Below are 25,694 nucleotides of genomic sequence, written 5' to 3'. Positions count from 1 at the left end.
TAGAGGTGGACTCTTTCAATATGTGGTTGGACTTCAACTCTCAGCAGCCCTAGTCAGCACCACCAGTAGTGGAAGGAAGATGCGAGTTGCACCCAACCATACCTGAAGAGATGCACGTTGCTTGTCTCCATACTATAAAATCTTCCACTATGTATGTTCAGATTGTCCTGGAAAGGCCTTTTTTTGGATCTTGTATTTAACAGGCTTAGATCAACCGCAGAGAGTAGCAGGGTCTTTTCTGTGGTTTCTCTGAAGTTATGAAACAAGCTCTCTGAAATCATCTCCCATTTTTTTCAAAGAAAAACCGGAGCTTGGGAAAGTTAGCTTTTGAATCACAACTCCCAGGACTCTGAGTAGCCATGTTGGCAAGGACATTCTAGGGAAGGTGCTCTAAACGTTATTTTTCAAGCTATGAAACTCTACCCTGTTTCCCTGAAAATAAGCCCTAGTATGATTTTTTTCAGGATGCTCGTCATATAAGCCCTATCCCCAAAATAAGCCCTAGTTAAGTGAAACCCCGACCTCCACCCTTGTGCAGCAACCAGAAGATAACATGTCTGTATTTGAATAAATTCTAGATTGTTGTACATGAAAAAAAATCCCCTGAAAATAAGCCCTACTGTGTTTTTTGGAGCAAAAATTAATACTGTATAAGACCCTGTCTTATTTTCGGAGAAACACTGTACCATTTAAAAAAAAATCTTCTTTGAAGAAAAAATGTTACTCTTTTGTATTGTTTTATCTTGATGTTATTTAATTTTGCTATTTATCATTATTGTATTTATAGCAAATTATTATTCATTTTGTAAGCCATCCCATAGTTGAGTGAATCCAAACAAAGAACCAGGTACTGGGGGTTCAACCCCTATTATGTCTCTTGGGAGAAAAACTATCCTGTGTAGCTTTGGGCAAGCTGCACATTCCTAGACTATCTCCAGAAGAAGAGAACTGCATACTTCTGAACACATTATACCCAGGAAACCCTGGCAAGGGTAGGTGTAAATTGGATTCACCTTGACATCACAGAATCCATTATCATTAAGGCATAGGCCCCATTGTGAAACTGAGATGTGCACTGGCACCTCATGAATTAGCCACAATTAGCTACATCAGTTACACAAACTTGTAATAGAAGTTACACAAATCTTCTGCAAATACTAGCAGGATTGTAGAAAATTATAGAGCATGATGAATCACTTTGTAATATACATTAGTATTTTTATCGATACAAGTCAACTTCCTCAACACTGTTGAATTGCTAGAGGTTTTGAGAGCTCTAATCATCCCACCTTGTTGGCTACAGCATTGACACTTGGTCTGGCATCAAAGATGAATATTTTGTGGGACTGTGCATTTGAGTCCATGATTGTCTGCAAGTATTTCTCGTCCTCTTTGCTCCGTTTGCCACTCACTCCAACCATTGGTTGGCTGCAGCGAGTAATGGTGGCTTGGCTTTCTGGATGAATCCATGACAAGACCTTGCAGAAGGAAAGAGTATTAGAAACAAAACAAAGTGAAACAAATAAACAAAAAGAACACTTCAAAAGTAGCGCAATAATGTTATGATCTAACTGACTTCCGGATTGGGGGGGGGGATGGGAGGAAGTAGGGCTTATGAATACAGCCCCATCGGCCAGGACATACAGTGGTGCCTTGCATAGCGATCGCTCCGTATAGCGATGAAATCGCTTTGCGATGGACTTTTTGCCATTGCAAAACCGATCGCTTTGCGATGGTCCCTATGGGGAAATTTCGCTTTGCGATGATCGCAGGGAAGCAATCATCACAAAGCCTTCATTTTCGGCCAGCTGATTGGCGGTTTCAAAATGGCCGCCGGGTAAACAAAATGGCCTCCCACTGTGTTTCCTCGCTTAAGAGGCACCGAAAAAGGCCGCTCCTATGGAGGATCTTCGCTTAAAGGTGCGTTTTTAGCCCATAGGAATGTATTAATCACATTTTAATGCTTTTCTATGGGCTTTTTATTTTTGCTTAGCGATGTTATCGCTTAGCAGCATTTTTTTTCTGCACGGATTAACATTGCTAAGCGAGGCGCCACTGTATAGCCTTCTACCTGTGTTCAGCATAATGCCTGAATACAAATACAGTACTATCTCCTATCGCACTCAAGGTGGCTATCCGGGAAGAAACAATACTTCAAAGACAGACTCTAGTGGGAAACATCTCCATAAGAATTCAACAAGAGGGTCAACTCCATCTCCTGGGGTTTGATTGGGAAAAAAGGCTTTTATCTCATTACATGTGCTAAAGGATTCATCTACACAGAGATGTCTATGACACCTACATGCTTTTGTTTGTTACATGACCCCTGTTTATGCAATTCTCACTGCCTGTAATTTCTAAATTTCTAGCCTTCTGTTTACCATCTCCCCACCCCACCCCACCCTAGTAGAGCTCACTTAGAGATTAAATTCTCTCTTTTTAAGGCTTGGATTAGACAAAGACATTTTTATCACCACCCACATGTTAATCTGCTTATCGCTGATAAAATGCACCTTCTAACAACTGTATGTTACTGCATTAATAGAATTGTCAATGTTTGTCCCTTTTGTGTTTCTTTTTGCCCCACAGCTCCTTCTCAACCTGGCACGTATTAGCCAACTGAAGTAACATCAGTGCTTCTCATGGAGTAGGTTGCAGTCCATGGAAGTGTACACTGGATAAAGTCTATTAGTCTTTACATTGGAACAAGACCGCTTGTTAGTTTTGGTGTAATAGACTAACATGGCTAACACTGTCCTCCCCCTGCCCCCCAAATTTAAACAATTTGGAAATAGCATAGGTTTTAAAGGACTAAAGTCTGTTTTAACAATTCCTTTTAACAGAATCTCAAATCATTCAGCTGGAAAGGGCCTATAAGGCCATCAAGTCAATGCACCCTACTCAATGCAGGAATCCAAACCAAAGCATATCTGAGAGATGGCTGTCCAATTTTCTTTTGAATGCTTCCAGTGTTGCAGCACTCACTACTTCCCGAGGTAATTGATTCCATTGTTGTACTGCTCTAACAGGTAAGAAGTCTTTTCTGATGTTCAGGATTTCCTACATGTGTACACCATTATACATTAATCTTTAAGGTGTTACAAAACTCTTGCCTTTTTATTTTTTTACTGCCACCGGTTAATTTGGACAGTAAATGAATTTTTAATTTTCACCCTCTCCTAGTTCATTTTTATCCTGTTCTTTCTTCAAGGTAACAAGAGGTGTGTATAAGATTCTTTCCCATTCTGTTTTACGGAATGATCCTGGAACAATGGGGTAGGTGAAACTAAACTGCTCACGGGAATTTCACCTGGCCTCTGGCCCTTTCTTGCGTTCAATATAATATCACAGAGATGGACAGACTGTGCGAGTCTGTGCTAACTGGAAGCTATGGGCCAACCAGAACCTCATACATTTACATTTTCTGAGTCCTAATAAAAACAGACAGCCACTCATGCACAGAAAACTTATTGTGTTGATGGTTGATAGGAAAGACCCTCTGAGTCCACCTGGTCATCGTCCATGAGGCCAGATACTACACCAACGATGCACTCCTCTTTCTCATAGAAGAAGGGCTACTACTTGACTTGGGCAATCAAAAATATATCCATAAATTGAACCTGGCAGGGAACAATGGAGGATAATAGCCACACATGCCCTCTTAAAGTTGTCTCATGCCCAGTGGGGCAAACGTCTTCTCTGATCAGGTCAATAGGTTTGTAAGTTCAGGATGGTACAGGATGTTTTCCCCCCTATGCTTATTGTAGCGTTCCCCTTTAATATGTCAAGGGTTCATGTTTTGTTATGTTAATTGTTCATGCATATTCATGTTGCTGAGAGGCGGAGCCGAGGGAGATGCGATAAGATGTGGAGCCGGAGATAGAGAGAGGAGTTGGAGTAAAGTGAGAGAAGGGAGATAAGAGTGTGGAGTTTGGGGAATATTGAGGTGTGATTAGAGTTAGGAGTGTATTATCTGATAGAAGGTTGTTGATTATAATAAATTTACCTAAAGAAGATATTCATGAATCAACATCAATTTCTCTAATCAATAAACAAAAGTCCTATTTAAAAGACTTTGAAGTATGGACCTGAATCTTTATCTTCCTGAAGTAATGGTGATTTAGTGATCACCTGGCGGCAGCAGTGTAAAAGAGGGGATTGTTTGCCTTCGTATGTTCAAAAGGGACACGAGGGTGAACGCCACACTTATGGTTTCCATTGTGCTGCAGTGCAATAGTGTACAGTATATACTGTATGTGTATTAATACAATTAACTTATTTTCTGTTTGTGTTTCTTAACTATCCCATCTTGCTAATGTATATATGTATATACACACTTTTTACTAGGTTTTATTATGTATGTTATTTTATTCTGTTTTATTACTCATGTAAGCTGCCCCGAGTGGACTTTGTCTAGAGGGGTGGGGTATAAGTTCAATAAAAGTAAAAAAGTAAAGTATTATACAGCTAATTTCCATCCAGTTCAAGGTCATGTAGTATTACCGCTGACCAATACAGGATCCACAACACAAGTTCCACGGCATCTATGACAGGGGCCCAACCTCCTTTATATAAGTAGCAAAGGGGGCCCTATTGCCTCCTAAGACAGTTGACCTCACTGTTCAACAGTACTTGAGGTCAGGAGGTTTCTCTCCTCACTCAGATGGAATCTGTATTTATTCAATTTCCACCCCATGCTCTCTAGATTCTGCCACTTGACTTTCCTTATGTGAAGAATGTGAAAGGGCAACAAAGCCATGGAAGTGCATGGCATAGCTTTTTCTCCTTCCTGCTGCACAGCCCACTAGGACTTTGGGGAAAGGTGGCCATCATGGAATTTATGTGGGCCAGACTGGATTCCCTAGTGGGCTGCATTAGACCTGAGCAGCTGTGGTTCCACTCCCTTGCTCTACAGCAGTAGAAAACGGAAGTCCTGAGGGTGGGTGCCCCTGTGGTAGGCGGCTTGGGTGACTCCCTCAGGTTTGGGGGGGGGTGACCCTGGCCGCGAAGACTGGGGTTCGCAGCCTGGGGATACACCTGGACCCAACGCTCACCATGGAAACGCAGGTGGCGTCAGTAGTCCGCACCACCTTTTTCCACCTTTGGTGGATTGCCCGGCTGCGACTCTACCTCGACACGGGGGTGCTCACTATCTTAGTACATGCGCTCGTAATCTCAAGATTAGACCACTGTAATGCGCTCTACGTGGGGCTGCCTTTGAGGCTGATGCGGAAACTTCAGGTGGTGCAGAATGCGGCGGCCAGACTCCTTACTGGAGTGAGAAAATACCAACACATTTCTCCAATTCTGGCTGCACTGCATTGGCTGCCCATTCGTTTCCGCGTCGACTTCAAAGTTTTAATGCTTACTTATAAGGCCCTAAACGGTTTAGGACCTCGATATTTGGCAGAACGCCTGCTCCCACCAAGGTCTACCCAGATCACCCATGCGAGTCAGGAGGTGAGGCTGAGGAGCCTGACGCCGAGAGAGGCCTGGAAGGAGAAAACACAAAACCGGGCCTTCTCAGTGGTGGCTCCTCGCCTATGGAACAACCTCCCTCCAGAGATTCGCGTGGCCCCTACGCTGGGAATTTTTAAAACCCAATTAAAAACTTGGTTATACATCCAGGCCTTCCCTCCAGTCAATACTTGATCTCTTTCTTATTTTCCCTTATTTATTATCCCTCCTTTTTATTATAATTGTTATTGAACAATCATGTACTTTTCTGTGTTTTATTGTTTTATTCTATATTGTAAGCCGCCTAGAGTGGGCGTGTCGCTCAGATCGGCGGGGCATAAATAAATAGATAAATAGATAAATAGATAAATAGATAAATAGATAAATAAATAGATAAATAAATAAATAAATAAATAAATAAATAACAGAATTCCTGCCTTTTCTGAAAAAAAAAATCCTCAAGTTGTTCTCTCTTTTTGGCCTTCTTTTCAAAAAGATGCATACAGAACCAAATCAAATTGACCTCACTGTGCCCAACCTACCGGTATTCGACTCCTTGATCGGAAGGCAGCCACTCTCTTCAATTCCTCATCTGGAATATTGGCAGGAACCACAAGAAGGGCAGGATATGTATCACAGAGTTCATACTGTTCATTGACCTTCGTGATTCTCCAGCTTTCATTAGGAATCCCCTGGATTGGAAAGAGTAGCTGGTTAGAACATGGTTCTCAAATTGGAGGCTAAAAGGAAGAGTCACTTTCCTTTTAGCCTTTATTATGTGTTGCAAATTATCCCTATTATAATGCAAAATATCTGAGTGTGGTTTGGTATTGTATAGGCAGTTAAGATTAATCAGTTTAGCAAAAGGTCTGCTCTTCATTTGTTGAGATGGAGTAATCCAGCTGCTTGCCTTTTTTGGGACCATCTTTATGCACTGGGGGGGCCAGCTATGCAGACTGTCATTCTGGACATCTGTACTGTACTCCCAACTTTACCACTACACCACTGTATGAAAACCTCTGGGAGCCCTATATTGTTTTCCCTTTATTTCTTGAACCAAGAAAGTGTGTGGTCCCCTCTTCCTGTCCAGGAGTCCCATGTCCCTCAATAAATACATCACTAGTGGCTCTTATGTCAGATATTGGCCATCTGTGCTATACTGAGCAAAATCATTAATCCACCCCAAACTCTAGAGGAAGCCAGTGTGGTTGTGGTGAATTGGGTAAACCCAGATTCTAGTACCCATTTTGGTTCCTATAGCTGGATCCACCTAGACGGATTGTTTTGGGGGGTGAAGTAGGTAAGACAAGGGGAGCCTTGTATGCCACATTGAGCTCACTGGAAAAAAGACGGAATATGACCGTTGCTGGTGCCGCTCGCCAGCTACCTCAGGCAGAAAAGCTCACCAGCTACCTCAGGCAGAAAAGAAGTGCTGTTAAATACCAAATCCCCACTCCCACCTCGGAACCCACTGGGAATGGGGAGGAGGAGAAGATCATCTGTATACTCTATAATATCTCATTCCCAGAATTCTTGGGGCGAAGGCATTGATCGCATGGCTGGCTAAGGAGCACTCAGAACATGAAGTGGGTAGCGCCAATAAGAAAGAGGCTAGTGGTCATGGCAGGTGGCTCAGAGAGCAGAGATTAAATGGTGGCTCTGTTGTCGCCTCCACCACTCTGCCCCTCCCTCCCCGAGGGGACTCTTGCAATCTGGCCAGTGGCCAGCCCAATCCTGAAAGCAACTAAGGTATATTTAAGAAGTGTTTTTCATTTAATCTACAGAGCACAGATTTCCTGACACTGAAGGGAGAATCCGTGATTAAGCAGGATTCATTTTGCTGTTTGGACAGAAGGGCAAATCAAAGGTGGAACAGAAATACGCACCTGTCTTTTATACTCCAAAACAGGATCATAAACCTTCCAGCTATTTTCTGGGAAAACCTCTTTGTATTCAAATGCAAAAAGAGACTAAAAGAAAAAAAAAGAGAGAGAGAGACCATTCAGCTTGCTTGCTTGTTTATTTAACTTGTATACCATCCCATAGTGCATAGCACTATATCTGACATCTCATATAAGAAATTTCCCTGTAGCCTTTTTGTTTCTTTAACACTGGTGCATAAAAAAATAATTTTAAAAAGGAGAGATACTCAGAAACTGTCTCTGTACACTGTAATTAGCATGTCAATGTATGTTTCCCTATATTCTTTTTGTTCTCCCAGCTATTACCTACAAACTCACCAAGGGGAGGAAGTGATAGGGAGTTTAAGGTGGCTTCTGCAGAGAGGCTAATGCGGACAGAATTCGTGACAGCACAGTGTACATGCAGGAAGATTTCTCAGGCAGAGTCATATGGAAGTTACTCTACCAAACACAGGGGTTGAGAACCACTTGCAAAACTTAGCTCTTAATGTTTCCAAATCGGCACGCCATGCTTCAGGTTTCTGGGGTAAGCAAGGAGCAGGGAAGCTATGTATGCTTGAGTTGCTTGCCTGCAGCATTCAAAATTGCTAGTGCAGAAACTGAATGTTTGACTGCTGTCCCACATATACAATGTTCCCCTCACTCTCTTCCCCAAAACCTGGCCTGTGAAGGAAAGGTCTGACCTACATTTTTATGCAAAGAAGCATTTAAACAGCAGCCCCAACTCCCTTTGCAATACGAAATGATACAGCCCAACAACAGATCAAGGCTTGTGTTTCACTTCTCAGATGTTGATTCACGTTTTTAAAATAGCCCTCAATCCCTAACAGGACGGATGGCTTTTGAGTCCTGACTTACAATGCAGACATTCCGTCCCCCGGGTCTTGGATCACAGCATACAGGAAGAGCTTACCAAATGATTTGAGACTGGAAACGCATATTTCGTCAAGTTCTCAAATATGGATCTTCTTGTACGCCCCTCAGGCCTATGGGCAAAACGTAGGTTCCGGACATCCTGCAAAATGTCGGGCAAAACTCAGCTACACTACAGAGTGTAACAGAATGTAATGTGGAGTCATTCATGACAGGACGCCTGTCTTCTGCCAGAAAACCTCTCCTCTTGTTATAGAGAAGAGCTGGACAAAGCATGGCCTTCAGATGCTGTTCCCACTACCTTGCACCATTGCCTATGTTGACCTGGGCTTATAGGAGGTGCAGCAACATCTGCAGAGGAAACTTTGACTGTCTCTATTAATGAGGACCTCATCGGCTCATACAAATGAATCTGCCTTCGGCTAGGTCAGATATCTATCCACTTCTCTCTCATGGCTCTAGAGTCCAACCATGACTTCAACATGGACCCAACAGCTGTGAAACCAGAGGTATCAATAGATAAGGAACTGGGAGTAACAACCTCTGTGGTACCAGAGACCCCCCTGACCCCAAGAGGATGGAAGTGGCCAAGCCTTTTAGCCCAGACCAGCATCAATAGGCTCTCATGAGAAAACCACTCTTAGGCATCATCCTTAAAAGCTGCACAGTCCAGAAGCTGGTATACCACTGCCAGCAGATGCCCAGCTTGAACTCTTGGAGAAACAGGAATACTAGGTTTCAGACTGAAGGCCTGCCTCTTTAATGTGAACAGCCACACACAAGGGTTGGCGACCACCCTATGCATTTTCCAGTCTTCCATACCTCTGAGGACTGTCCCCACCCCTTCTCTGAAAACTTCCCATTTTGTAAAAAAAAAAAGAAAAAAAGAAAAAGAAAAAGAAAAGAAAAAAGAAAAAAGAAAGGTTATTTGAGTCCTTTAAAAGAGCCCCCCCCCCCCCAAAAAACAGAAAAACAGTCTTAAAATGGTCAGTCACATTCTCTGGAGGCTTCGGGTTGCGCGCACGCAACTGTTCATTTTTAGGCTGAGTTTTAGGTAACAAGGTCCAGAACAGGGAACTGGGAGCCCTATGAGGAGGCAGGATTCTCATCTCTGCCTTCAGGCTTCCCACTTGGTCAGAAGAGATGGAGTCTGAGACAGAGCCTCTGGACTGGTACACCAAAACCTTCAGCCTGTTCTCAGTCCTTCTTGCAGCACGCCATTCACTTGAGAGCTCATCAAGGGGCTGCCGCACCCAAATTATCCACTGGGTTTAGTGATCTTCCTGCCAGTAAGAGCAGTTCAACAATGTAGCCAATGTAGAGATGTGCCATTTGGTGTGTGTGGTTTTTTTTTTTGTTCGGACTACAAATGCCAGAATTCTCCATTCTAGGAGCCCCACTTGACAGACACAGACCTAAATACGGCTCACCCGGGTGAAAGGCCTAAGCTGGAAGGCTTCTTGGCCTAGCACAGGCCTAGCTTCCTATTCAAACAAGGAAGTTGCCTTGTGCTTTCTGGGAGTTTCCTTTTTGAAGCTAGGAGGACCGAGGCACAGGATAGGCCATGAAGCCTTCCAACTTAGGTCTTTTTCACCAGATAAGCCACATTTAGGTGTCTGAGGGAGTCTGTCTGTCAAGTGGGACTCCCATTTGGCAGGCAACCTCAAGGATTTGTCAAAAAACAAACAAGAAAACTAGAATAGCACATCCTTAGTGGTGGATTTTCACCTGTTAGAAGTCATAAAGTGAAAACTTCGACCGCCCTTCTTAGGGAATTTATAAGCGCAAGATGCCTTGCACCAAAGTGACTGAATCTGATAACCTGTAACACTTAGTTCTCAATCTTGGGTAACTCAAGTGTTCTTAGACTGCCAGTTCCAAAAACCTTCACCAGCAGCTGTGCTGGCCACGGTTTCTGGGAATTGCAGTCCAAGAATACAGTGGTGCCTCGCTTAGCGAGCGCACTGTAGAACGACGAATCTGCATAGCGAGGACGTTTTTGCGATCGCAAAGCGATGGCCTCTATGGCCGAAAATTGCATAGCGAAGGTCGGTAAGCGTTTCGCTTACCGACCTTCGCTTTGCGACCCGCGGATCAGCTGTTCGGCGGCTCCAAAATGGCAGCCGGAAGCCCCAAAATGGCCGCGTGCAGCGTTTTCGCGCCCTCGCTAAGGGAGGGGAGGGAGCGAAAATGGCTGCCGGCCATAGGGAAGCATCACTCAACGGTGAGTTTCGGGGCCCATTGGAACGGATTAAACCAAGTTTAATGCGTTTCAATGGGTTTTTTCGTTTCGTTGAGCAATGTTTCCCATAGCGAGGGTTAATCCGGAACGGATTAACCTCGCTATGCGGGGCACCACTGTATTTGGGTTATCCAAGGTTGGGAAAACTAACCTATGAGATACCCCCCGCATTAAAAAAACAAATCCTTCCCAATTCTCTTATTCTGTCTCTGGTGTGAGTTCCATTGTGTCAGGTTTCTGGAGAGATGACCTATCTGAAACCAGTAAAAAAAGCATACAAAAACCCAAATCCCTATAGTTAGACTACTGTGGATTAAGAACCCACCAACTGCAGATGGATAAACTTACCTTACATACAATCTCTAAACCATACGAATTTTCACCACGGCTGGAAGCCCCTCCAATTTTCTCGACCCTGTTGATCACTCCAAGAGGAGCATCTAGAACAAAGGGTGGGTCCTGGGGAAAACAGCAGCATATGAATAAAAAGGCTCACAAAGGCTCAAACAACTACTCAGTATTGCCCAGAGCCTGGAATATATATATATATATATAAACTCTGTAGCAAGATGAAGCTAGCTGTGACAAAACCATATGAACCTATCACACTCTACGATGCACAGATCTTTTGACCTCAGTACTGTCTACTTAGACCAGCAGCACTTTTCCAGGGTCTCAAGCACAGAGCTGGGAAAAGTTACTTTTTTGTACTACAATGCTCAGAAACTTCCAGTCAGCAAACTGGATGTGGGATTCTGGGAGTTCATTAAAAAATATCAGGCAAAAATAAAAAATAAATAAATAAACAAAACAAAAACATTGTGGCACCTTAAAGACAAACTGCTATATTTTAATGCGAGCTTTCATGGATAAGTCCACTTCCTTAAATAATTCAAAATAACTTTTCTACGTTCTGCTGAAGCATGGATATTTACCCATCACCTGTTACGAGAGATCCTTTTAATGTAAGAAGCCAGTGCTAAATCCTTGTCCCCTGGCATGCAAACCTGAGCTGAATTTGAAGTTGAATTTGCAATAATAGGTAATGGTAAAACATAAGAAGGGGGGGGGGAAGCACGTTAAATGTATGTACATTTTTTAAAGTTTTGTTTTCTACGTACAATTTATAAATAATTGTTTTTTAAAAGCGTAAGAAAGAGTAAAAAGAAACTAATTAAGGCTTACCCTTTCCATGCTTTTAAAGTATAGCCTGTAATTTGTGACAGTCAACGTTCCTCTAATAGCACCAGTAAATGGGCAGATGTGAGTAACATCTTTTGCTGGAAAGAAAATGATAATATTTTAAAAGGAACTGCGTTTCCGAAATCTTTTTGATAACATTTTGGCTCCCGGCAAATCGATTTCTCAACCTTCCCCCACGAATAAAACTTTCTTTTCAGTGGTCATCTTGCAGTTTCATCCAGGGAATGAAGCAATGAGGTGAACGTTAACAAAAATAAAATGAGGGGACCAAACTGTATGGTAAAATGAACATTCAGTCTAAGGGCACTGCTTTATGCATATTTAACCTGTTCTTACCAAATGAATGTGCCCTGCAACAGAATACTGTAGCATAGATTGTTCCTGCTAAGATTCCCAGTCAACCCACTGAATTTCATGCTCACCATAAATGTTATGTGTTTCTTAAGATCGATAGTTTCTCTTGTGTGTGGACGGTGCCTTTTTTTTCTCCATAAGCATCAGAAATATAAGAACTGAGTTTGCTACTAGTTAAGTGTGACATCATTCAGCCCACAGCTGAACGACATACAACAGATAACCTGTGTGACAGCTGAAAGCATCTGAGCGTCAGAACAGGAGAATCTTTCACTTTCTGGAGTCTGTAAATAAACTTGGTTTCTTCTCTGACTGATCTTTAGGAGCTAAACAGGAACTGAATTTTAAGGTGAGATTGCTCAGAGACCAATAAATGACTAAATTATTGCTCTGGGACACTTGTATGTCTTCAGCTCTAATGACAGACTACTTGTAATGCACTTTTGTCCCTTGGTGTGATCCACTCTGCCAACAAGTTACAAAGAGAAATGTCTGCACCTACCCATGTCCTTAATTGTTTCTCCTGGCAGCAAAGGAGGTTCCTCCATTTCAGCCAATTTGTTACATTCCCTGAGAACCTGAAACACAAATCCCATACATACACCATTAGCACAAGGGTGACCGATGTTCACAAATCAGACATCTGATGCTTACTCTTCCTGTTAAGGAAATAATTATATTGACATGACAGCAATAACTGAGTAGTTGAAACAAACAAGTAAACAAGCAAAACACCTTTTTAAAACTAAAAACTTTAAAAAAGGATCCAAAATGATTAGAAAGTAGATTTTTCACAAAAACAAAAGACAGGCCTTATAGGTAAGGTAAAGGTAAAGGTAGAAGTTGCCCTTGACATTTAGTCCAGTCGTCTCCGACTCTAGGGTGCGGTGCTCATCACCGTTTTCAAGCCATAGAGCCAGCGTTTTGTCCAAAGACAGTTTCCGTTGTCACGTGGCCAGCATGACTAGACACGGAATGCCATTACCTTCCCACCAAGGTGGTACCTATTTATCTACTCGCATTTACATGCTTTTGAACTGCTAGGTTGGCAGGAGCTGGGACACGCAACGGGGGCTCACTCTGTCGCGTGGATTTGATCTTACGACTGCTTGGTCTTCTGACCTTGCAGCTCAGAGGCTTCTGCGGTTTAACCCGCAGCGCCACCACATCCTTATAAGCTCAAACCAAATGCCCACCTAGTTGTCAGTTCTGTTCCCAGACTGGTCAAGCGGATGCCTCAGAGAAGCTCACAAGCAAGACCTCGGCACAAAAACACTCTTCTCTCTCTAATCAACTGCCTCTAATCTTTGAGATAGTCTGGAGGGACTGGGGTGAGGAGCTGTATTGTGGTATGTTAGTGCTATGTTATCATAGCCTGCATCACTGCAATACAGTGCATCTCTCTCTATTCAATAACATAATAAATAAACTTAGGATTCTAGAGGTATTGAAGTGACACATTAATTGGTCTTGCATATGCTAGGAATCTTCACTCATGTTATTCATTGTTACTGCAGACCATCGGACACATTGTATAGAAGTAAAACAAAATAAAATGGGAAACAAATAATATGATTAGCTATTATGTGTTTTTTGGCAGGCTAGTCATTACGGAACATGAAGAGGGTGCTCTAACATATTTTGGCACCTAAACTGGAAAACCCCTGATTGTGCTCTTTACTGAAGTAAAACAGTAATAAATTAATGATGTCAATAATAATAGTAACAGTAATACTGATGCTAATAATGATTTTAGATTTTTTTTAAAAAAATTATTGTATAATAACAATCGAAAGAATAAAATAGCACAATCCATGGTGATAGGAGTAGAAGTAGGACATTAATATACTCATAATGATGTTACTATTGCATTGACGATTTGCTAGTGTTTCAAGGAATCTCAGAATATGTGCTCTGAAGTGGCTGCTCGTACCTTTGTTATTGGGGAACAACTCCTATATGGAAGTTGCCTCCACCTAGGAAACTACTCTGGTTTTAAACAAAGATTGTAACTTGTGATTTCTGTAATCCTACAGAAAAGCCACCCATCTTAATATTTTGGTTTTAGTTAGTGTAAAAAAAATAATACAAAACAAAGCAAGAACATTTCAAAGAGATGGTGTTGCAAGCATAACAATGTTTAGCAAAGAATTTTGGAGGAGTGACATGTTTTTGCAGATAATTTTGCAACATTCCATTCTTCTTGAATGGCTCTCCTTGTTAGGGAGTTCTTCCTGATGTTTAGTTTAAATCTCCTCTCTTGTAATTTGAATCCATTATTTCTGGTCCCATCCTCTTGAGCTGTAAAAACAGGCCCACTCCATCTTCCATATAACAGCCCTTCAAATACTTGACATAGCTATCATATCACCAATCTCAGCCTTTCTCTCTCTCTAGGCTGTACATGCCACGTTCCTTCAACCTTTCCTCATAAGGTCTTGAAACCTTTTCTTCTTCTCTCTGGACATGGTCAAGTTTCTCAATATTCTTTTTAAAATGTGGTATCCAGAATTGGACACAATAATCTACGTGAGGTCTCACCAAAAGAGAATAGTATCACTAGGACTTCCCTTAGTCTTATCACACTGGTGTTTTACTTTGTTTTTTGCTGCTGCATCACTTTGTTAACTCATGCTGAGCTTGTGAAAAACAGAGAGGAAGAACTACCAGTGATGAAAGTTAAAGTTTGACGGTCAGAGTTGTGTTTAGAGTATGGGGCTGAGGAGATTCAGATCACAATTCTCACTGTCCACAAAAAGTCACTGAATGTCTTCAGGCCTGATCTAAGTCAGTGGTCCCCAACCTTGGGCTTCCAGATGTTCTTGGACTTCAACTCCCAGAAATCCTGGCCAGCAGAGGTAGTGCTGAAGGCTTCTGGGAGTTGTAGTCCAAGAACATCTGGAGGCCCAAGGTTGGGGACCACTGATCTAAGTAATATGCATGCCCCCTAGTGGCCAAAAACATTTTTCATCTACCAAAAAAAAAAAAATTAAGATGGGGCATCAGAAATCCTGGGGGATCCAGAACATTGAAACATTGCCTCCAACACCTACCAGAGAGAAAAAAGGGCTTTTTGAGAAAAAAAAATAGTGAATGGGGGACTGGAGGCTCCAGCCATCCCAGAAGGTCACATTTAAGGCCCTGGCAGTGTTCTTGGCTCACAGGGTGCATTTTACCCAACCTTTGATTAGCTTGCACTAAAAATAAATGAGCATGGGGTCAGGAGCATTTGGTGCAATTGCACAAACCATCCTTTTAAAGGAAGGAAGGAAGGAAGGAAGGAAGGAAGGAAGGAAGGAAGGAAGGAAGGAAGGAAGGAAGGAAGGAAGGAAGGAAGGAAGGAAGGAAGGAAGGAAGGAAGGAAGGAAGGAAGGAAGGAAGGAAGGAAGGAAGGAAGGAAGGAAGGAAGGAAGGAAGGAAGGAAGGAGAGTTCTAACAAGATTATGCTGAACAGTTGAGCACTAGTATCATTATTTAAGGATAAATGTCACCTAGTAATTGACCATCCATATCTACTAAGAGTACAAAGTTCAAGTGATATTAGTCTTTCTTTAAAATGCAGTGCTGAATTAAAAACAGCACTTATTTTTGAGTCCTTCTACAATACTCTGTAGATATTGTTGCCTGGAGATACAAAGACAACACTGAAAATACTGGCCGAAGCAATAATCCAATTACTTTGGTTCAGATGTTTGGCAAGGCTATCTAAAGTATCATCGTGGTTGCTTCAGGATCCCAGGAATGTAGACTTGGAAGGTATTATACCAAAGGCCATCTAGCACCATCCTTGCCAATGTAAGAAATCCACAGTTAAAGCAACTTGATAGATGGGCATGCAACATCTGTTTAAAAATCATCCATCAAGAATAAACCATTCATTCATTCATTCAATAACTTCCTGCCTTTTCCCAAGAAGAGAGATCCAAGGTGGTTTTTGGATTTGACATGCTAAAACAACATTTACTTTTGGACTCATCATACTAAAAGGAGGAGAGTAAAAAAAAAAATCCCTTACCCGGTTGTATTCTACAGCAGATTCATAACTGGGAAAAATACCATAGTCCTTGAAGGCAATAACAGATCACCTCTCTCTCAAGAGGACATACCAAGGCTACAGGCTTATTTCCTTGAGCCTTCTGTTCCTCACGAATGACACTCATAAATAGTTTCAGTATAACATCCGCACTGTACGTTTAGTACCTATGCAAACATCCAGGGACCTTGAACATTACGTTATTAAGATCCCTTTCTTTTTTGGCTGCCTTCTGAAACACGACCACACTCCAGGCGCTTCCCTTTCCCTCGACTAAGAGACAGAAAATTGACTGAGTCTGGCTTTCCCTGATCTAATTTGCACTAAATCAATATATTGTAACCTGGGCTTTGACAGGTCTATGACGAGAGAGAGCTATAAATAGAGGGATGCGAGAAGGACAGCATTAAAAGAAGATCTTGCTCAAACAAGCATTTCTTCTAGATTACAAGACAAGCTGGCTGGAAGGGGAAAGCAGTTTAGAAACTACAAAGGTTGCAAATTGTGCTCTCTTTGGGAAATAAATGACAGAGAATAAGGAGGACGGCATGAACTATAGCCCTGTTCATCATACATTGATGAGTTTATGCAAACAATAAAATATGCTCTTTTCTTTGTCCTGCCCCTGATTTTACGTGTAGAGGGAATTAGGACATGATCAGATGGAGGCAGATCTCTTGTTATGGACTGCTTGTGGAATAGCCCAGCGCAAGCCATTTCAGGCGATCAGACGAGATGGTGAACCAACAAAATCCAGACCTTTTCGGCCCAGTGGTAGCCTTATTTTTTTTTTTTGGAGCTAGGATGGAACTATTTCGAGAGCATCAGCCATGATCCTTTACTGCTGTCTGTTTATTTTTTATTTAATTTATTTAAAATATTTTTACCCCGCCTTCCTCCTCGAAAGGACTTATGGTGGCTGACTCACACCTGAGTCTGAAGAAGGAGTTTCTTTACTATGCACGGGAGTTTTCCCAGCTCACAAAGAGAACACCAACGCCGGCACCACTGCCAATACAATTCTCCTTCTTCAGATGCATTGCTTTCCACACTTAGGAGGGCAACAGAAGTGACAATGAAAAGTACTGTATGACATTCACATTTCTTGGGGAGACCACACTTAGCACGCAAATGAGAGGCTCCTGTGTTTCTGACACAGGTTTTCCATTGGGCCTCTTTTGTAACAATTGAGGGACATTTCCACAGTTGAAAAATTAAACAGACGTTTAGCCTAGTCCAGCACCCTGTTTCCCACTGTGACATGTTCAATACTTACGACAAGACCATGAGCAGGATACAGTGGTGCCTCGCTAGGTGATGATAACCCGTTCCACTGAAATCGCTGTTTAACGAAATCATTGTCTAGCGAAAAGCATTTCCCCATTGGAATGCATTGAAACCTGTTTAATGTGTTCCAATGGGGAAGAATCGTTGTTGTCTAGTGAAGATCGGCCATAGGAAAGCAGCTTTGCAAACTGCAGATCAGCTGTTTAGATCACTGTCATGCGAAGCTTGGGTCCCGAAAACAACTGTTTGCGAGCGCGGAGGGAGCTGTCAAAATCGTCGTCTAGCGAAAATCGGTTTGCGAAGCAGGGACCAAACATTGTCCGGCAAAATTCCCCCATAGGAATCACTGTTTTGCAAATCACTATAGCGATCGCAAAAGCTAATGTCTAGCTAAAAAACTGCCATGCGGGGTAATTGTCTAGTGAGGCACCACTGTCTTAGGACAATAATTCTCTTCTGCATTTGTTTCCCAGCAAATAGAATTACTGCAGAAGCATCTGGCCCTGATCATCAAAGCAGCATACAGACATCATGACTAGTAGTCTCGTTAGCATTATCCCCTTAAGTTCTCTAAAGGCTTGTTTAAAGCCACCTACATATTTGGCCACCACTATGTCTTGTGGTCACGAATTCCATAGTTCAACTATGAGCTGTGCGATGAAGGTATTTCTTTTTGTCCAACCTGAATTTCTCACCATTCGATCAGAGAAAATCTTAGCAAGAGAATCCTTAAAGAGCGTCATCAAATATGTGGGTATGAGCAATCACTAGCTGAGTATGATTCACAGGGAAAGCTGAGAGGCTTCAACGCGTGATCTCAAATGCTGGATACATTCATAGAGGTAAGTATAGCCCTCCAGTTAACCCTGTTCCAGGCTACTGTACTTAGTTTTAAAGGTTTTATAGTGAGGACAAAACCAAACTGATAGCCAACACATCTGGTGTACAACAGCAATTATATGTCCTGACTGCCTTGCTTTCTTGTTGAAATAGTTACCAAACTATAATCACCAAATTATATTAAAGGGCAGCCTTAAGTAGAAAATCATGCAGCAGCCATAGTATGATGGGGAAAAGTAACTCATGAAAAGCTGGAGTCAGCTCCAGGGGCTTTACCGCTAACCCACCCTCCTGGTGGCATTTTCAGAAAAAGCCCCATGTTACATATAATTTAAAAAACAAACTTTTTAAAAAGTTCTTAGAAAGAAAGGGTTTACTTCCAATCTGGATACAGCACTATGATACACACATTAAGCATTGTCATCATTATAATTATGTGCCATCAAGTCAATTCTGACTTACGGCAAACCTTTCCACTTAGAGAATATTCAGAAGAGGTTTGCCATTCCCTTCTGGGAGGCGTCCTGGGACAGTGCAGCTTGCCCAAGGCCACCCAGGCTGGATCTTTTCCCCAGGAGGCACAGTGAGGAATCAAACTTCCAACCTCTGGCTCCGCATCCAGATACCTAACCACTGACCTATCCAGCCAATTCTAAGCATCCTCATAATGGTAGACATCTTCTGAGGAGACTGGCAGATTATCTGAGACGCTTTCCAGCTCTAATAGTTGGGATTTTAAAACAGAACAGGGAGAAACCGAATTACAACTCCCCTCGGCACAATTTTCCAAGACACATTGCTGCCAATTGGATTCTGACAACTAGTATTCTGTCACAAACTTAAAGCTACAACTGAAATTGCTGCATGATTCAGAACAGCTTGAACTCAGATCATGCTGAATCCATTAGCAGATTACAGCTGCAAAGTTTGCCCCGCACAAAATACACACAAACTGCTGACTACATGGTAACAGCTGACTTGCAACAACAATAACAGCAGCAGGAACAAATCTTGTCATGTCTTTAAAGACTAGCCAGTTTTAAGGTCACATGGACTGCAATCCACTTCTTCACAGATCCACAAGCTGTGTTGTGGAGTAATTACAATGATAAGAAAGTGGCTACCATGGCCACCAGGTGACCCTTTGTGGGGTGTGTGTGTGTGAGTGAGGCAGTCCCCTCAAATGTGAAAGCAGCCTTGCCCAGAACTGTCCTCCAACTTCACCTTCATGGGTGGTACAGCTGTTCATTGTTCTTTTTGTCAATTTGTCACTCGTTTTTCTTTTCAGTGATGAATCATTCAACTTGGCAACTGCTCTTTCCTTTGTCCTTTGATTTTTGCCTAGCTAAAATAAGCTAGCAGGATAGCCCAATGAATTTGGTATGAGTGAAGCCGGAGGTTGGGAGTTTGATTCCCCACTGACCCTCCTGGTAGACGAGCCAGCCTGTATAGCCTTGGGCAAGCTGCCCAGTTGCAGGATCCAGAAGAAGGGAATGGTAAACCATTAAGTACTCTCTACCTAGAAAACTCTGGAAAGGTTCACCATAAGTCAGAAACGACAGCACACGATCACCATAATGAAAATAAAGCAGCCTCGTAATATCTTTAGTTTTTCTATTGCCAGGTCTAAATAAAGTACGGTGGAGGAAAAATGGCAATTGGATAATGAAATTGCCAGATGATGAATAGATTGGTGGGTGAAATTAACAACAACAACAACAACAAGGGCATTCCTTCCATTTTATTCTCAAAGGTTGGGATTGGTAAACAAACTTGTTTGCAATTTCTGGTTGTTTTACTGAAAAAATCCCCAGCAGTTTGAGGAATTCCTGAAATCTTTGAGAATGGCTGACCTATTGAATTAAATGCCTAGCCTAGGTTGGGGAACTGTAGCCCTCCAGATGTTCTGGATCTCAGATCCCCCTAGTTTTCTTATCACTAGTCCAGAAATCTGCATGGATGGGTAAACATGCATGTGAAAACAGAGTGTGTATATGTTTATATGTGTGAATGGCAAGATATTGGCCCCATTCAGTTCTAGATCTGGATCCTGCTGTGGATGGCATGCAGCCCCTGGAAATGCAGCTGGATGGAAAAGGTTCCCCACTTCTATCTAAATGACAGGTTAGCTTAAGTCCTGCTCTTAAAATTTTGATCCAGACTAAAAACGTAAGAAGAGTCCTGCTGGATCAGGCCAAGGGCCCATCTAATCCAGCTCCCTGTATCTCCCAGTGGCCCCACCAGATGCATCTGGGAGCACACGAGACAATGAGAGAGCCCTCCCCTGCATCTGGCATTTTAAGGTACCTTCCTTTTAAGCCTGGAGATTGTACATCCCCATCATGTCTTGTAGCCAGCAATGGACTCTAGGAATCTGTCCAGCACCTGTCTGACATAAATTTGAAACTTGAGCTTTTCTTTACTTCATTCTTGCCGTTTACCAAAAATATATACTGCTGGGGCAGATAGACAAGAATGAGAAGTTAATGCACAGTGTCAAAAACTGAAAGGAAGGAGTATCCGAAGGAACCATGTGGAGTTTGTGGCATTTGCTCCAACCAGACTGCTATAATGTTGGACAGAACATGAAACCCAGGAAGTTGTTTCTGAAAAAGTTATCATCACCTTAGAACTGCAGAGGCTGGAAGGAACCCTATGGATCATCAAGATCCTCCCCTGTCAAGGAGGCACAGTGGGGAATCAAACCCCCTAGCCTTTGGCTCTGCAGCCAGATTCCTAAATCACTGAGCTAGCACTGGCAGTATGAAAGGCATCCTGCATGGACAACGCAACCTGTAATGTCATCCATTATTCAAATGAGGAGAGAAACAGTAATAGCTGGAACATGTGCACTGTGGAAAGCAGGCAGATCTCATGACAGCATTCTGGACTCGAAATACAGTAGTGCCTCGCAAGACGAAATTAATCCGTTCTGGGGTTAATGTTGTCTTGAGATATTTTCATCTTGTGAGCTGCTGTTTCCCATAGGAATGCATTGAAATTTAATTACTGCGTTCCTATAAGAATTTTTTTTTAAGTCACCGGTTAGGGAGCTGGGGAAGCACCATCAGAGGACTGGTGGGGGGCCCCCTTGCCCAGATCACTGCCTTAGGAGGTCCCCCGGGGCTTCCCTTGCACCATCAGAAGACAGGCGGGGGTCCCTCTGAGCAGCAAGCGGCGCTTGCAGAGGCTTGCCCAGCATCATTTTTGAAGATCGCACCCTTTCCCCCTGCCTTCAGTAAGGCTCCGAATGGAAAAAAGCGCATTCATCATGTGAAAAATGGCCAAAGGAAGAATCTTCTTGCAAGGCACCAAAAACCTCACCGGACCCATTTGTCTAGCGAGTTTTTCGTCCGGTGAGGCAATCGTCTTGCGAGGCACCACTGTAAATAGCCACCCGGAAGGACATACAGAAAAACAGAGAGAGAACTATTGGTCTCACTTTAGTTGTTCACACAGGACGAACAGCCATTCCCTGTATGTATGTGGCCAAACAAAGATGGCCAAATGTATTTTGCCCCCTAAGGCAAAGGAAAAGATGGTGTCCCTCTCCATTCCACATATAGAAGGTGACTGGCTTGCATCTGAATTCAGCTCTGGAAATTAGAGAGAGAACAGCAGGCTAGTTTAGCGAGCAAGGACAAAATGTGCGGCATTCCCAACTCTTGCCTTCCAGAGAATGAAGGTGGCAACCAGAAAGCGAAGGAGGAACAGCTGGGAACTGGTGCCCTCTCCAAGCATCTGCTGTCTGAGCACTTTTCTCACTCTGGCTAGCTGTAGGAACAGCCCTGCAGGTAGTGAATTCCATGACTGAATATTTTTCCAGAAGTTGCAAGCACTATACATTGCCTCTGCATTAAAACCTTACTAGATCAGAAGAGACACCTTCTGCCTTAGGCCTGAAGCCGCCAACTGCCAGTCCTAGCTAGAGTCACCACCCTGAATCCCTAAGTCTTGCCTTTTCAAAATTCCAGCATGGATTCAACAACCGGAATCCCATTGTATATTTCTGCCAGCGTAACATTAGTGGCTTAACTTTCAGCTGTGAATTGCCTTAAGTTAAAAAGCTGGAGTAGGTATTTTCTATCACACACTGAATTATATGGTTAGTGGACAACAGGAAAGTGGGCAGTCAGTCCTATGCTGACTCCTAACTTGCGGCAATTTGCCATTGAAAGTTGCACTGCTGGTGTTACACCGCAGGTGTAACTACGTAATAGGATTCTGGCCAATCAGTTTATTTTAGTTGGGAATACAACGCCCCCAAATGTATTGATTTTCTTTTTTGACATAGAGTAAGATTTTTCTTATGAAGGGGACTGAAACATGCAGTTTTCACACCGGTAACAATGGTGCAGTGCAATAATCACACGATTCTGCTGAAGGTGTGGATTGGCAAGACCTACCCTTAAATCTGGAGAAAAGTTTTCTGTAGAGGTAGAGACAGAATCCGACGAGATGACCGAAGCAGATTTTGTATGTGTCGAATGATCCGAGTGAGAGGTGGAAGCACTAGAGGAAAAAGAAGAAGAGGAGGAGGAAGAAGAAGGCAAGATTACGGTCTGATTTTGCAGAATAGTAATTATAGAGAAATTTTCCCATAGATTCTTTCTGACCAAGGACTGCAAGAAAAGCCAGTGCTTAATCTGTAGCTGTAATGACACATGGAAATTTGCAGAGGTGGCAAAGGTCATCTGGAGAAAATATGAGACTTATTATTATTTATTTTGAATATCCAACATGGTATACTGGATAGAGTGAGGGAACAGAAGTCTGAAAAACATGGTTTGAATCCCCATTTGGCCACGGAAACTCAATGGGGAAGTTGAACTGGTAAAACCACGCTTTAAATATTTCACTTACCTTGGAAATCTCTCTCTCTCTCTCTCTCTCTCTCTCTCTCTCTCTCTCTCTCTCTCTCTCTCTCTATATATATATATATATATATATATATATATATATAAATATAAATGATATCTATATCTATATCTATATCTATATAAATTATATATATATAAATTTTATATATATATATATAATTTATATATATATTATATATATAAATTATATTATAAATATAAATTTTATATATATATATATATATATATATATATATATATATATATATATATATATATATATATATATATATATATATATATATATATATATATATATATATATATATATATAAATTGACTAGATAGGCGGGATATAAAATAATAATAATAATAATAATAATAATAATAATAATAATAATAATAATAATAATAATAATAATAATAATAATAATAATAATAATAATAATAATAGTCTTTTAATGATGTTAACCACCGTTAACAGTGTTGTGAGCCACCTTGGATCCTTTTCAAAGAGAAAGGCGGCATAAAAATATTCCAAATAAATAAATAAACAAACTTTGGAGAGCACAAGGCTGAGAATGGCCAGGCCAGAGTTTGGCGATATTCTACACTTTTCAAAATCTCTCAACGGGCCATGCTGGATTGTGAGAGTCATTAATTTTCTGGATGTTAGCGGCCAGAATCCCATTGCTACTGGCTGTGTGTCCCTCTTCAAAAACCTCCTCCACACTGCAGACTAAGCTATACACGGACGTGAATCTACAGCTTGTATTTCCTGCCCTTTCATATCCTTGCACATCCTATTAATCTGCCATTCAAGAGGAACAATTCATGGATCAGAGGAAGCCATGGACAAAAGCCTGTGAAAGCTTCTATTCCTACACACAGAAATCTTTAAGGAATTAGTCTTTAAGGTGGCACAAAGCTCTTTTTTTTGTGGGGTAAATGTGACAAATGCAGCCACCTCTCCAGAAGGTATCCCAGAGAATAAAACTTAACCAAACCTTTAGAAATCCAGCAGGTGAGCCCCCTACGTGACCAATCTGAATGTGACTTATGGCCAGATCCAAGCAATTGAGTAAGAGAATTTGGAGAAGAGAAAACAATCAGGGTTGCACAGCAATGATATCCCATATTTTTCAATGTATAAGACACTACTTTTTCGTAAAATTGTTACACTAAACATTGAGGGGCATCTTATACACAGAAGTAAGATGAGAATATGGATTGAACAAAACGGCCCGTACCTTGGCTCTGTAAACAGGCTTCCTTCAATCACGAGGCTTAGCTTCCTCGAATCATGAGCCTTATGGAAGGGACGTCAGCTGATGCTGAACAAACCGATTGGAACACACTTCGTTGGAGGTGGAGCCTGTAGGCTCAGATGCAACAGGGACTCATAATGTCAGAGGCTGAATACTCAAAGCTATGTTTCCTTAATTTTTGGGTTAGAAAAGTGATGGGGGTGTCTTATAAACTGAAAAATATGGTATATCTTCAGCCGTCCGTCCGTCCGTCCGTCCGTCCGTCCCTCCCTCCCTCCCTCCCTCCATCTATCCATCTATCCATCCATCTATCTATCTATCTATCTATCTATCTATCTATCTATCTATCTATCTATCTATCTATCTATCTATCTATCTATCTATCTATCTATCTATCTATCTATCTATCTATCTATCTATCTATCTTTTTCCTGATGAACAATTGGGAAAAGTACCCTATATACTATCCATGGGTGAGCCTTCCCCCACTATGAGAGTAAATTTCGTGTTAACATCCTCACACAATAGCCTACAGTGTCCTAGGCAGTGTTCATGACTATTAGTCTTTCTTCCTTTTAAAAAAAAACAGGGGGATGGGTGGGGGCTAAATTATAAAATAGCCTGCAGTCTGTGCAAGTCGCTCAGTAAACAAAGCAGGGATTGTTGGAATCTTTTTCTGTACTCCAAAACTAGAAAGCCAACTACCCATTGAAATGCAGTACAGCGTTCCTATGGAAAAAAAAAACCCTAGGCAGCCACTGAATTGGGCCATTCATGAGTCAACAGCCCAGTCCTGCAGTACTGGCTATAGAATTCAGCTTCCCCTGGGAATTCTCCCCTTTCTTTTTCTTTCTTTCTTTCTTTCTTTCTTTCTTTCTTTCTTTCTTTCTTTCTTTCTTTCTTTCTTTCTTTCTTTCTTTCTTTCTTTCTTTCTTTCTTTCTTTCTTTCTTTCTTTCCTCAATCTCAAAGTAACGTATGTTACACATTCTTGTTGCTATGTGTTGCTTTTGACTTTTGGTAACACTATCAGTCAAGATCATGTCATTAACAGTTCTGCTCAGGTCTTCCAGACTAAAAACCAGGGCTTTCTTTTATTGATTCAATGCATCTCATGTTAGGTCTTCCTCTTTTCCTACTGTCTTTCACTTTTCCCACTACAGTGGGGTCTTGACTTGAGAACTTAATCCGTATTGGAAGGCAGTTCTCAAGCCAAAAAGTCTGTAAGTCAAGTCTCCATTGACCTACAGTGCATTGAAAACCGTTTAATCCCGTAACAGGCCGTTTTTGTTCCATTTTGGTTTTTTTCTGGTCTGTAAGTCAAATCTCAGTCTGCAAGTCAAACCTAAATTTTGCGG

The 25,694-nt window shown here is 41.9% G+C and overlaps 1 protein-coding gene across 2 annotated transcripts in view; it reads right to left on the bottom strand.

The window, feature by feature from the left end:
* Positions 1-25,694, bottom strand: part of MTMR2 (myotubularin related protein 2) — a 43,076-nt gene that overhangs the window by 12,411 nt on the left and 4,971 nt on the right. Inside the window, exons 2-9 of one of the 2 annotated variants that reach the window (XM_020809372.3) lie at positions 22,618-22,723; positions 12,554-12,629; positions 11,680-11,774; positions 10,843-10,953; positions 8,293-8,394; positions 7,344-7,427; positions 6,000-6,149; positions 1,290-1,478 (exon numbers count right to left, since the gene is read on the bottom strand). In XM_020809372.3, the coding sequence (XP_020665031.2) occupies positions 1,290-1,478; positions 6,000-6,149; positions 7,344-7,427; positions 8,293-8,394; positions 10,843-10,953; positions 11,680-11,774; positions 12,554-12,629; positions 22,618-22,723 (913 nt within the window). The remainder of the gene's footprint in view (positions 1-1,289; positions 1,479-5,999; positions 6,150-7,343; positions 7,428-8,292; positions 8,395-10,842; positions 10,954-11,679; positions 11,775-12,553; positions 12,630-22,617; positions 22,724-25,694) is intronic. The other variant, XM_072993612.2, reaches the window with a different exon arrangement.

The sequence above is a fragment of the Pogona vitticeps genome, chromosome 3, assembly GCF_051106095.1.
Source record: "Pogona vitticeps strain Pit_001003342236 chromosome 3, PviZW2.1, whole genome shotgun sequence".
NCBI classification, from domain to species: Eukaryota; Metazoa; Chordata; class Lepidosauria; order Squamata; family Agamidae; genus Pogona; species Pogona vitticeps.
The sequence above is the reverse complement of the archived record's forward strand: the minus strand, read 5'-3'. Positions and strand labels throughout refer to the sequence as shown.